The sequence below is a fragment of the Rhinolophus sinicus genome, chromosome 3 (assembly GCF_057876585.1).
Source record: "Rhinolophus sinicus isolate RSI-liver-muscle chromosome 3, RSI-T2T, whole genome shotgun sequence".
NCBI lineage: Eukaryota > Metazoa > Chordata > Mammalia > Chiroptera > Rhinolophidae > Rhinolophus > Rhinolophus sinicus.
This window is the reverse complement of record NC_142503.1, coordinates 169,595,513-169,610,196: the sequence shown is the minus strand read 5'-3', so window position 1 is coordinate 169,610,196 and position 14,684 is coordinate 169,595,513. Positions and strand designations below refer to the sequence as shown.

Below are 14,684 nucleotides of genomic sequence, written 5' to 3'. Positions count from 1 at the left end.
GGACATAAGGGTTCCCTGAATGATAAAAGTCTGAGCATATTCCTTGTGGGACCCTGAAAGTGATGCCTGTGTTGTTATTACAGGTATTGGGTTAGATGGTGCATGAGGCATTAAAGGCTGGATCCCCAAACATTACCAACAAAACCTGCTGATAAGAGAAAGCTGAGTTGAGTTTATTGGGTCGTTGGGAAATGCCTATAATGAAAAATCAAACCATTTGCCTGGGCAGGGTAATGGAGTCCTGGAAAAATAAAGTCACTCTAAGGACGACAGAGGAATAACACAAAGTCATGTTAACATAGACAGTACATTATGGTTTCAGTTCTGCGTGTACAAGCTGAGTGTGGGGTGAGACAATTTAAGTTCTAAGGCTTTTAAGTCAAAATGGTTTCAGTAACTGCTGGTTGAGTCTTATTTGCTCACTTCTGAGTTGTCCCTTGGGGGGAAAAGCATAAGATGGATAGCTCTGTGGAATGCTATGAGGACAAGTCCTATGGAAGAAGATGCCTGATACTGCCCCATTGATAAACAGTGATTTCTGCCCGGTATCTATCTGAGTCACCTGAGAACATGGTCTGTAATAGTCTTGTGAGTCTGAATGTTTACTTGGTCAGCATTGCAAACACAAATATGGACTTTACAATTAAATGCCTGGTGTGAATATTTCAAAAAGATGCTAGATTTCACTATGATTTGTTTGTGTTTAGGTCATGTGTCAGCAAAAATAAGCCATTTTCAGTTACATTCACATTTATACACAGGATTACACTGAGTTATGAATGGCCATACTCCAAAGCTGTTGTTTGAGCATTGGCAGATGTTGCAGTTGGCCACAGTGAGTGAAGAGGTCTAGATGACAGGAACTTGTGCAACAATTATTTTATAATTACAAATAGACTAGCAGAATTTTTCACCCAGATACGGTCCTGCTAGAACTTTAGAACCAATTGTACTTCTTGTGCTCAGTATTGACATCTAACAATTAAGTTTACTAATAACATTATCTGTTTAAAGGCAGTTTCACTTATATTGGCAAAGTAGTCACATTTAGGAACTATAATCTCCATGTGCAGAAGCCTTTCAGTGTATATGATAGAGTTATATCAGTAGAACTGATCATTTTTGCTCTTCATGTATTTTAAACATGCATGTAAACTTAAAAAAGTATATATATATTTCAGATAGTGATATATTCTACAAATGAAAATAATACAGGGCAATAGGATATAGATAATGACTGGGATGATCAGAGGTTGAGCCATGTAGGAAAGCATGTAATGGGCTAAATGCAGCTCTTAGGTTATGATTTTGTTGTTGTTGCAAAGAAAACAGACACAAGTGACGGGAGATTTAATACAAGAATGGACATTTAATACTATAAGGATGGACAATAATCTGTGTACTTAGATTGACTTTTGAAATGTGGTGGTACATTCAGAAATATAAAGGAATGACCTAAGAAAGATTTATTTTTCTCTCAAAGTCATCCTTTAAATGTAAAAAAAAAAAAAAAATGCCTTAAGTGACTTCATTCATCCATTCACTCATCAAATATATATTGAGGTGTTTGTTTATTCTAACTATTAAGGATCTAGCAGTGAGCAAGCACACATTCCCCCCGTCTTCATGAAACTGTCAGAGAAATTGCACTAGACACTTGTTAAAAACAGCCAGGAAGACTTTGTTCAAGATTATTGCAATAAGGGAGATAGACTGAATTCAACTGTACTGAAACAAAAGGCAGGGAGGTTGGCTAATGAATAGGCCAACTGTGTTTGCTAATTGGTGCTTATCAAAGTTAGGCTCCTGCCTTCCTACAGAGACAGACATAGGAGTGCTATATTTCTTTCCTCCTATTTCCTTTCCTTTCCTTTCCTTTCCTTTCCTTTCCTTTCCTTTCCTTTCCTTTCCTTTCCTTTCCTTTCCTTTCCTTTCCTTTCCTTTCCTTTCCTTTCCTTTCCTTTTCTCTCTCTCTCTCTCTCTCTCTCTCTCTCTCTCTCTCTCTCTCTCTCTTTCTTATTAGTTTCAGGTGTACAAAACAATGTAATAGTTAGACATTTACACCCCTCACAAAGTGATAACCACCCGCCCCCAATCTATTGCCTCTCTGGCATTGTACATAATAATAGCTGTTACAATTCCATTGACTCTATTCCTTATGCTGCACTCCACATCCTGTGACTATTATATATTCAATGATAGTTGATAGTTAATATTATTCAGCTTCAATTTCAGATGTACAGCGCAGTGGTCAGGCATCTGTACCATCCATGAAGTGATCTCCCTAATAAGACAAATGCCCATATTTCTTGATGATTACATTTCAAAGGGATAGCTTCTAACTCCTTGAGAAAGACCTTCTGGGGTTGTAAAGTTGGCAAGAGTTGGGGAGAAGATTTATGTCTCAAAGGGGCAGAGAAAAAATTTATAATTGAAAGTTTTCTAAAGCAAATGCTCTTAGAAAAGGGAGGTCAGGGGCCTAAAGTCAAGGAAAGGCCTGTGTAAAATTTAATCAAGCTGAAAGAAATGTTAAGGCCTTCTTGGTCAGAGTTTTTATTTTGTTGGGGAAAAGCAGTAAACATATATGAAAACTTTAAAATGTATATATGTAATTTCAGATAGCGATATGTTCTGCAAATAAAAATAATACAGGGCAATTGGTTATAGATTTGGATGATCAGGAGTTGAGCCACATAAGAAAGTATGTAGTGGGCTAAATGCAGCTGTTAGGTTAAGAATGTTATTTAGTTGCAAAGAAAAGAGACTCAAGTAACCTCAAGTGATAGGAGATTTAATGTAAGGATGGACATTTTTTTGAATATTGGAAAAGAAACCATAGGACCTTAGGAACTAATACTCGTATATGGTCCTGGACCATGGTAGCTCTGGGAACCTTGGCCCAAGATACAGCCAAGTTGTAACATTAGGGAAGCGAACCTGAAAGTGGCCACTGGGCCAGAAGAGGGAAGGGAGGGAGGAGTATATAAAAATGGTCACTTTGATCACTGTCTTTACATATGTCGTTGTCTTGCTTTGCTATCTTTTCATTATAAGCTTTAGCAACCACATTGTCATATGTTGTCATTAACATGGTTGGAAAAGGGTCACTTTTGGAAAATAATCTTGGAGGACATGACTGTTCACTTTGTTCTAGTTTTCTAGAGTTTGTAGATCTTTACTTCAGTGTTCCACCATTCATGTGATTCACTTAGTTCTGTCAATATACTTTTCTATTTTCTCTCTACTGACTGAATTCTTTCCTTCTCTTTTTCTTTATCTCTTGGCTCCCATTCCTGAATCTTTGTAACTGTCACTAGCCCATGGTCCATCACGGCCATTTCAGACTTTCTCTGATTCAATGCACTAACTGCTGCTTCATTCATTCCCTCAGCATTTCTTGGACGAGTTATTTATACTATAAAACAAGGGTCTTAACTTGAGGATCAGTGTAGCTAGGGGAAGTCTCTGAAACATTTAAGCCCTAGTCTTAAGTCATACCAAGAATGAAATTCTGTGCACGTAAGCACATAACATATGTGCTTTCCCCAGATTTAGATCAATTAGACATTTTTCCCTGTATAACAAACTACTCCAAAATTTTGTGGCTAATAACAAACACTATTTCTTTAACTCATGAGTCTGTGGCTTAACTGGGGTTCTGCTAACTTGGGCTAGGTTTGTCTCACCTCTACTAAGTTTACCCATGAATCTGTCATAGGTTAGTGGCTGAGTAGTCTGGGGTGACTCAAATGGATGACTCAGAGGGCTGCTCCTCTGGTCTCTCATCATCCGAAAGCCTAATAGGTCTTCTTCACATGGTGACTGAGCAGGGTTCCAAGACCATGAGTAGAGGTGCTGTACCTTTTGAGCTCTAGGCTTAGAGCTGGTGCAGTGTCACTTTGACCACATTCTGTGGGTTCTGTGGGCCAAAGCAAATCCTATGCCAGCCCGTACTCAAGGGTTGGGGAAGGAGACCTTCTAGTATCTCTTAAAGGGAGAATTGCAAAGTCACATTGCCAAGGGATATTATACAGGAAGAGAAATAACCACAGCTATTATATATATATATATTTTTTTTTCAATCTACTATATATATTTCAATATGTATATATTTCAATCTACTATAACATTGTATGTATGAGAATGCAAGATGTAGGTGAAACTCTACATGCAACTGGATATTACAAGTCTGTATTCCTGCACTATCACCCCCACTTAATTGTCATATATCCTTAGACAACCCTTTTCTGTTTATAAATCAAGAAGAGAAGAAGGTAGGAAAGAATATTAGCTGAGTTCATTAGTGTTAATCAAATGAGAGAATTGATTTATATTTTAAGTGGTTTTATCATTGAAAGATATTATTGTTAGGCTGATAACATTGTGCGTCTCTTTAGAGTGGGAATCCAGAAAAAATCTTGAAGAGTTAATAACAAGAGATGTCTCCTGGATATTGTTCCTTATGCTACTATGGCCTGAGGGGCTTGTCAAGTAAGGAAATTGGCTAGAAAAGTGGAAGGCTGAAATCTGAAAGCTCTCCATTAACCCCGCTGTGTTCTGCATTTGATGTGTTTGCTATTATCTTCCATCAGGGGAAACCTAGGGATTTGTGTGCTTAGAGCTCAGAGGTTGAGAAAGAGGCAGAAAGCCACTGGAGTGCGAGGAGGGAAAAGAAGGACTGGAAAGTGGGGAGTGAAATGAAGCAGAAATTGAATGAGCAGGTACAACTGGTGGAAAGTACAAAATCAAGAAGTTGTTGTGAAAAAGGTGGTAGTTACTCAAGGAGGGCATTTTTGAGGATTGGCATGTAAAAGTGCCTAGTGTTACCTTATGCGTGAAATAAAAATTCCCACCAAGGAATTAAATATAGTTTATGACCCAATATCAAGGTTATAAGGGTGAGTCATAAAATAAGGAAAGTCTCTTACTTTACTTACAATATTGAATATAAACCCCTCTCCCCAAATCATATCATGCAGAAGAAATCATGAATCTGAATTAGGTATTGTGGTGAAATGTTAACCTAACAACATAGCAGCGGCTATTGAATTTTCCATAACATTATTTTTTATGTTTAAGCATAGCATACTTAAAGAAAATGACATCAGTCTTAAAAGTGGATCTCAAAGAGATTTCCCAAAGTAAATACACCTATTACTTACTAGCCATATTAAGAAACAGAATGTTGAGTCACAGAAAGAATATTCCAGAGACAGAAGATACCAAAAAGTTGCAATCAAAGATCTCTTCATCTCATTGATAAAGCCAGTAATAAACCAAAATGTCTGTCAATGTCAACTGCCGTGTGTCAGACCAGTTCTATCACTACGAGATGCCCCATCTGATTGCCAAGGTTGAGGGCAAAGGAAATGGAATCAAGACAGTTATAGTCAACATGGTTGACGTTGCAAAGGTGTTTAATCGGCCTCCAACGTATCCCACCAAATATTGGTTGTGAAATGGGAAAATAGACCCAGTTTGATGTTAAGAATGATCGTTACTTTATCAATGGATCTCATGAGGTGAATAAGCTGCAAGACATATTGGATGGATTCATTAAAAAGTTTATTCTCTTTCCTGAGTGTGAGAATCCTGAAACAGAGCTGCATGTCAATCCAAAGAAGCAAACAATAGGTAATTCTTGTAAAGCCTGTGGTTATCGAGGTATGCTTGACACACATCATAAACTCGGCACATTCATTCTCAAAAACCCACCTGAGAATAGTGACAGTGGTACAGGAAAGAACGAAAAGGAAAAGAAAACTAGAAAGGGCAAAGACAAGGGAAATGTTTCCGTGTCCAGCAGTGAGACACCACCACCATCACCACCAAATGAAATCAGTCCTCCACATGCTGTGAAAGATGAGAAGGATGATGACTGGGGGGAGGATACAACTGAGGAAGCTCAAAGGCACAGAATGGATGAAATCAGTGACCACACAAAAGTACTGATACTCAGTGATGATTTGGAAATGACTGTTGAAGAGCGGGTCAATATCCTGTTTAATTTTGTTAAGAAAAAGACGGAAGAGGGTATTATCGACTCATCTGACAAATTGTTGCTGAAGCAGAAAGACTGGATGTAAAAGCTATGGACCGTCTTGTTTTAACTGACGTTCTTTTTAATGAAAAGATTAGAGAACAGATGAAGAAATACAGGCACCATTTTCTACAATTTTGTCACAACAAAAAAGTTCAGTGGTACCTTCTTCATGGTTTAGAGTGTGTGGTAGCAATGCATCAGGCCCAGCTTCTCTCCAAGATTCCACATATCTCGAAGGAGATGTATGACGCTGACCTTCTGGAAGAAGAGGTCATCATCAGCTGGTTGGAAAAGGCTTCTAAGAACTATGTCTCAAAAGAACTTGCCAAAGAGATTCGTGTCAAAGCAGAACCATTTATAAAGTGGTTGAAGGAAGCAGAAGAGGAATCTTCCGGTGGTAAAGAAGATGATGAAGATGAGAACATTGACGTGGTGTATTTGAAGACTGCCAGTGTGCCGAAAGTTGAAGCTGTAAAGACTGATAATAAGGACGATGACATTGATATTGATACCATTTAAAGGGGTGGGTGCAGCCCAGCCTAACACTGTAATGCTGAGAATCTTTCTGTGTCATCAGCCAGAAGTGCAATATGTATGTGCAAAAGCTAAAATGGCTTCACATCATGATACACTTTTCTACTAAAAATGTATTGCTGTGAGTGGTCTGTAATTAAGCCCGAGATATCTAGGGAGTCCATACACATATCAGTGAACATGTAGTTTGCTTATTTATAGCATATTTTCTTTTTAAAAACTTAGTGGTGGACACATTTTGATCACATTTATACAGTTACAAAAATAAAGATTTTGGTCATTAAAAAAAAAGAAACAGAATATTGCCAGAGACCCCAGCCCCCTCATAGTCACCACCCCTCCCCCATCAAAGGGAGCCACTGTCTTGACTTCTAATTCTGTAGAGGAGTTCCACCTGTTTTTAAGCTTTTTAAATGAGATCATATTGTATATACTCCTGTATGTCTGGTCTCTTTTGCTCAACAGGATGCTTTTCAGATTCATTCTTGTTATTGTATGTTGTTCTCATCTGTTCATGTCTGTTTTTGAGTAGTATTCCATTGAGTGAATGTGTGATAATTTATTTATCCATTATCCTGGAGATGGACATTTGGATTATTTCAAGTTTTAAGTATTTCATTCCATTTTAAAACCTAGTCATTTCATTTTGAGTTTTGATTGTAATTATTGCAGTGAGTTCTCTTTGATACAAAACAATGGAGAATGAGATAGTGAAAAAAAGAGCTTTCCAAATAAAGCAAACTTACTTATTTGTGTATTATTCATTTTGAATAGCAGTTTCTGATTTTATTAGCAGATGAAGGGAACACGGGGCACATTCAAAGACGATACTTTGAGGTCATGTTTGGGAGCGAGAAGGGGTTTGGTTTGACTGGCTCACTGTTGCTCTGCAAAGCCACAGTAGTGCAGTTGGTTGTCATGGAAAATGGACTAAGAAGCTGAGGGACTAGGCCTGAGTGATGCTTCCACTCTGTCCTAGCTGTGTGACTTTGGGCAAGTTATTTAACCTGTCTGACCTTCAGTGTCCTCGTGAATGATAGGGATAAGAGTCCTGCTATTGTGAGAATGAAATGACTTGGTCCATTTAGAGAACTGCAGACTATAGAGTCCTAGGGCCTCCATAGACCACTGCTGTGCCTGGGTGGGGATAGGTATTTCCTCTCCTTTATTCAGTCATGTATCAAATGCCCATGTTTAAGCCCACATTGCTGGTATGAATGGGCTTAGTTAAATTATACCTTACGCTCTAGGTCTAGTGAGTTTCAGAGTGAGGTCAGATAGTGAAGTGAGGAGGAACAAGGGGTCTAAAGCGACACTCCCTGTATTTGAATCTTGCCACCTCCTCTTCTAGCTGCATGAACTTAGTCAAATTACTTGACCTTTCTGGGCTATGTTTTAATAATGATACCTACTGCCTAGGATTGTTTTGAAGTTTAAATTAGTTAATACACATAAAGCACTTAGAACAGTACCTGGCATGCAATAAGTGTTCAATATCGTTATCACCTTGTCTGTCTTCCAAGTAGCAGAGAATAATCTTGCTTTCTGGTTGGTTTACTACATAAAAGTATATGTATAGGCTTGTTGAAATCTTTGTTGTATTCTTTTGTCCCTGTAGCTCTAACTATGATTCAGGCTCCCTCCCTTAGGGTTATAGAGAATGAGCTTAATGCCCTGTGTGTTTGAATACAGTTGTAATGCCCTATCCCAGTCTCCATTTTCTTTGATGTCGCCTAATAGGGTATATTTTTTAGTTCTTTTTTAGTATTCTTTTCTGAATATATTTTATGTATCGCCTATATCTATGGTCTGGTCAGTGGAGAAATTAAGGAGAATTTCTCTTTTATACTTGATGCCATCCCTTTATTAATACAACTCAAAGTTGCATTGACTGTCATAAACTTATGTCATAAACATAAGTCAGCTTTATTCAGTCATGTATAAAGCTCCTAGCCACCAAGAGTGTGGGAGGGACAGACCGTTTAAGAAGAGGGAACAGCTAGCAGTGTGGCATGAAACAGAATGGGCACTCTAGGAACTACACATAACTGAGCGTGGTAGTAGCAGAGAGCGTGAGGAGGAATGGATGGGAAAGATGCTGACTAGTTGGGCAGGTACCAGGTCCTGAATGGCTTTGCATGTCATAGTAGAGAGTTATACTGAATCTAATAGCGTTAAAGATTTTTAGATCAGAGAGGGACATAATTAGATTGATGTGATTTGACAAAACACCAGGCTAGAAGCCTGTACAGTGTGATCTGCAAATTAAAGGGAGTGAGAGTAGAGGTAGGGTGGCCAGTGGAGAGGCCATTCTTGTCACACATGTCAGAAACAACATGAAATCATGAGTAAGGTATGACCTTGGAAATGGGAATGAAGGGAAAGTTTTTGAGAGATTTTAAAAGTAGACATACATTGAGCACTTCCTTGAGCACTTAGTCGAGCATATTGAGTGGTTCTCAGGACTTGGTAATCAGCGGGATGAGGCTCAGCTCCAGGTCGAAGGGAGTGGGCAGATAATGATGTTCACAAGAATAGGATACAGAGAACTGACTCAGGAGAAGAGAAAGATTCCTTTTGGGACCTATTACCTTTTGAACCCCTATGGGACATATAAATGGAAATGTATAGGAGCCATTTTGTTTCTGTATCAGGAGCTCAGGAGACGGGTTTGTGCTAAGAAGTGGACCTGTGAATCATCCATTTATAGAAGTCATTTGAAACAGGGATATGCATTAAATCAACCAGGAAAGGGCTGAGGGTAATTGTGAAGAGAATCCTAACACATAATCGAAGCATGGAGCAGGGGATCCCTAGAAAATGATATTGAAAGAAATGTCAGTTGAGGAGGTGGCTAAAACCTAGGAGAAAGTCATATAACCCATGGCAGAAAGAGTTTACAATGCTTTCAAAATATTTTGTAATATGTAACTAGTGTTGGACATGGCTATAGAAAATGTGCTTTTTCATTAAGTGGAGTCCAGAGCAGGTGCCCCTCAGGATAGACCACCACCTCCTTTTGGACAAATGTGCCTACATCAGGGATCAAAGGAGACTGTCCTTCCACCATTGAGGCCTAATTCTAGCAGGCCCTCATTCTTCATGTTCCAATTGAGAGTTGTGACTGGATTGTGGTTTGAATGGAGATAAAGATTCCTCTATGTTTTCCTTTTGTTTTGTTTTTTAGAGAAAAGAATTCAGGTAGGAATATCTTTTCTTTGTAGTATTTAAACAAAAGTACCATAGTGCCTTTACAAATTGATTAGAGAAAAACATCTACGGCAACACTGTTTGTATTTTTAAATTTAACCCTGTTTGAGTTTTTCATGCATTTCATGCATTTTCGTGGGTTTCTTTAGAGCAGAAGCAAGACACATTTATCTTAATGTCGCCAACGGCTCAACTCAGACTCTGGCTTATAGAAGTTCTCAGTAAACACTTTTGTCTTTCTTGTTCATGATCACATAGTATCATTTTTCAGGACTTCCAAGCTCTTTTGAATCTTCTTATCTCTCAACATCTCATGTCATTGAATTATGCCAGTTCATCTTCTGAGTTTTATTTTGCTACTTTTGATCTGCCTAAAATTCAGTGTCTTTTTTTCTCCTCAAGTGTTCAAGTGAAATGAGAATTTACTTTAAGGCTGCATTTATACCACAACATTTGAGAGCGGGAATTAAAATAGAGCCAGGCTTAAGGATAGCAAGGTTGGGGTAAAAAAAAAACAAACCAAAAAACTGTCAAGATGCTTCTGCTACTCTTTCATATCTACAAGATCTCTGATTTCTACTTCTCTTTGTTCTCGCTCTCTCTCTCTCTTTCAACATTTTATTTTGAGACATTTCAATCATATAGAGCATATTATACCAAATGCATTTTTAACCTTTTTAAAGATTTAACTGTCAAGAACTTTATGATCCCATAATTCGAGTCTGACAGAGTTACGTCCGTTCCACTACCTTAACCAGTTCCTCTGTGTTAGTCAGAATCCAGCTCAGTGTAGTTATGTTAGATTCCTTGTCTCCCTTGTGGGAGAGAGAATTAGCATTAAGGAAGTCATGGACTCCATGAGACTTGGAGGTGCTTCCTTCAAGTCTCATCCTTCAGGTGAGGGGTTTCCCCGATCATGCTCTCTCTTCCGTCCCTGCATCAGGAATGCATTTATCCTATCTTCTCAGGTGGCTTATTAGATGCTTCCAAAAAAGTAACTACGAGGTCTTCATTGATCGAAGATCATCTATGTTATAATCCCATTTGGTTAATGCTACATTTTAAGCTTCTCAACAAAATATGATTTTTTGCTGCTATACCCTATGATACTCTTTTCTACGACTGTTGCTAGAGGATGATAAGGTTATGTACCCATTGAAGTTTTAACTCTTCCCTGTTTCAGAGCTCTGCAAATTTAGGGCTTATCATGACTGTGGCAGGAAGTAGTAGAATCAACAGTGACATTTGTCTGTTCTCTCCGTGTGTACAGAAGTATTTCCTGTTTGCTTGCCTGCAAGATTAGAATTCTTTTTTCAGACGTTCTGCTGTTCATAGCTATTATAAAGTAAGAAAAAAAATCAATCTTTTAGAAGAAAAGTTTTATAGGAGAAGAAATAAAAGGTCTAAACTCACCACCTTATTTGTATAGGCTGTATATATATTTCATTTGAACAATTTTCTCCTTTGGTTTTTCTCTGTGCTATTTATACTCCCCTTAGGAAAATAAATTAGGTCTTCCTTAGCTAATAATGAAAAGTTGTTTTGTCTAATAATTCACAAATATCTAATTTCTGAGCGGGAAGGAATCTGCATTAAAAAAAGTTTTTTTATAGTTTCAGCAGCTTTCTTTGTTGACAAAGTCAGAGTTCTATTATGTACAAGTTCCTAGTATTATAAACGGATGATCAAGTTCACAGAGGTGAGCCATTGTCCTGTTTCCCTAGCCTTTTCTTTTCTGAAAACGTTTTGTCATTTCTTTTCTTTTTTCAGGGAATCAGCAGTCTCTTCAGTTCCTTAAAAGTGGTGCGTCTCTTGCGCCTGGGCCGTGTTGCTAGGAAATTGGACCATTACCTCGAGTATGGAGCAGCGGTCCTTGTGCTCCTGGTATGTGTGTTTGGACTAGTCGCCCACTGGCTGGCTTGCATATGGTACAGCATTGGGGACTACGAGGTCATCGATGAAGTCACGAACACCATCCAAATAGACAGTTGGCTCTACCAGCTGGCCTTGAGCATTGGGACTCCGTATCGATACAATACCAGTGCAGGGATATGGGAAGGAGGACCCAGCAAGGATTCACTGTATGTGTCCTCTCTCTACTTTACCATGACAAGCCTTACAACCATAGGATTTGGAAACATAGCTCCTACCACAGATGTGGAGAAGATGTTTTCGGTGGCCATGATGATGGTTGGCTGTAAGTATCTTGGATTTTAAAAATTTGTTTTTATTTATTTATTACAAATGATTGTTGTTGGCAGTTATCCAGGCTCCAAACTCTGGCAGGATTAAAATATAACTACTTTGTCTTCAGAAAGGTGCTCAATCCATACCATTTGCATTGGTTTAATTTTTATTCATCCTTAGAAAATAAAAATGCAAAATAATATATTTTACTTTTTAGAATGTATTAACGCATTTAATGCAGTGTGGAAAGAGTGATACAAACGTCAGAATAGGAACTCTGTGATTTAATTCTGTGCACAGTGTTGTACCTGGCAGAGCTCTTTCCAAGGGACACCAGCATCTAGACAGACAGCATCTGGCACATTCCATAAGTTTTGTTGGCAGTTACATTAAATTCCAGAAAAGCAGACAGATCTGTTGTGAGATGCATAGTTTAGAAAATATTTTACCTAATAATCAAATTCCTGAATTAAAATTCAGGATACAGTTCTATGCAGGTTTTTGTAATTAAGACTAGTAAAAAAATGTTTATCAATCTAATCTCCGTTACACACATTCGGCAGTGGATACATGCCTGTTTGAGAGACTCTAAGGATTAGTAAATATAAGCCTATTTAACAAAGACAAGAGTGTCGAGCATTTAACATGCATACCTGAGGACTAAATGCCTTGAGCGTGTTCTTGGGAGTGGAATGTTCTCTCAAGGAGCCTGAGACCCCGAGTTCTATATTCAGACTGAGATTGGATGCTCTCAGAAGACCAGAACACTAAGAAAATACATACCAAAGAAGCTGTTGTGAAAGATCTTAGGGAGACTTCATCACCATCCATTTCTCCAAGTTGACTTGATTTATTCTAACCTAGATCTGATTCCTACAGTAACCTTAAGATCATTGGACTGGAGATAGAATTAGTGTTAATAGCATCTGTTAAGTCTTTTACTCACAGTCATTGGTTTTGGGTCTAAGCCACAATTTTTAAAGTTCTACATTGCAGAGGTTTACATTTTGATATTGATGGGGAAAGATGTTAGAGTCCAGGAGTATTGGTTGGCCCATGATGGGTCAGTATCTTGGGTTTCGGCAAAGTAGTTTTCAGAGTTCAGAATGTCTGAAAGCTATTGGAGCACTGATGTTAGCAGTTAGGTAGCTTCTGTCCCTCTCTACTCCTTTGTACTAGTAAGTACAGAAACAAGAACTCACAGGTTTTATTTGCTGGTTAAAGGTAAAAGTTAGAGGGAGAGTGAGAATTCCAAGTGCTGTTTGATCCTGATGATTAATTAAACTGTTGCCTACACACCAAAATGATAAGAAGTAGTAGCAAAAAGATGCTTTATAAATTCAGAAAACACCATTTTGTCAGCTGTAGTATTGATTGCTATACAACTTTTAATATTTACATAATGTATTTTTCCTTACACTTGAGCATGATTAGATTTTTTTTTAAAAATTCATTTTCAAGTTATTATAGATTCATTAGAAGTTGCAAAGATAGTACAAAGAGGGCCTTTGTGCCCTTCACCTTGTTTCCTCCCATAGATGCATCTTATAAAACTAGTACCAGACCAATACTGGCATTGGTAAAATGTGTGTATAGTTTTGTGGTATTCTAACACATGCGTAGATTGCTGTCACTACCACTGAAATCAAGATACAGAATTGTTTCATCACCATAAGGATGTCCCTCATGTTACTGCTCTATAGTCACACCCACGCCTTACTCCAAGCATCTGCAAACCCTGGTAACTATTGATCGTTCTTCATCTCTATAATTTTTTGATTTTGAGAATGTTATATTAATGGAATCATACAATTTGTGATCTTTTGAAATTATTTTTTTCCCACTCTGCATAATCCCCTTGAGATCTAAGTTGTGAGTATTATCAATAGTTTGTTCCTTTTTATTTCTGAGTAGTATTTTATGGTTTGGATATACCACTGTTTAACCATCCTTTTATTGAAGGACATTTTGGTTATTTCCAGTTTTGGGCTATTATGAATAAAACAGCTATGAACTTTGATGTACAGGTTTTTTGTTTGGACGTAAGTGCTCAGTTCTTTAATATAAATACCCAGCAATGTCACCCCAATAAATTAAAAAAAAAAAACAAAACCCAGCAATGTGATTACTAGGACATGTGGTAAGTATATGTTTAGTTTTTCTTTTAAGAAATTGGCAAACTGTTTTACAGAGTGGATATGCCAGCATAGTTAGTTTTTTCACAAGACAATAATATGAAAATAAAATCTATGTAGAGTTGAAGGACACCATTATTCATTTTGTTTCTCAGGCCTCAAACCTGGAAATCATCCTAGATACCTGTTTTTCTCATGTATTCATAAAAACTTCTGTTGGCTTTACCTTTGGAATACATTTGATTATTTTTCTCCACTTCATAGCTTATCACCCAAGACCAAGTCACCACCATCACTGGCCTGGAAATTTGCAGTAATCTCCTATATGTTCCTTCTGTTTCTACTCTTGTCCCACATCTCTACTCAGAGTGTCCCTTTTAAAGTAAATTAGATCATACCATTCCTCTGCTCCATGCCCTCTACTGTTTTCCAATGCACATAAAATAAAATGAAGATTCCCTACTGCTTCTATCAAAGCCTTGATGGTATGACCCTTGCATGCCTCACCTACTTCACTTTCTACCATTCCCACCCTTGCTTATTGTACTCCATCCATGTCAGACATCTTGTCTCTC

General features: G+C 37.9%; 1 protein-coding gene and 1 pseudogene across 1 annotated transcript in view; both read left to right on the top strand.

The window, feature by feature from the left end:
- KCNH5 (potassium voltage-gated channel subfamily H member 5) overlaps positions 1–14,684 on the top strand; it is a 280,910-nt gene that overhangs the window by 61,839 nt on the left and 204,387 nt on the right. Inside the window, exon 7 of the mRNA XM_019733674.3 lies at positions 11,558–11,984. Within this exon, the coding sequence (XP_019589233.1) occupies positions 11,558–11,984 (427 nt within the window). The remainder of the gene's footprint in view (positions 1–11,557; positions 11,985–14,684) is intronic.
- On the top strand, positions 5,282–6,577 carry LOC109448203 (eukaryotic translation initiation factor 5 pseudogene; annotated as a pseudogene).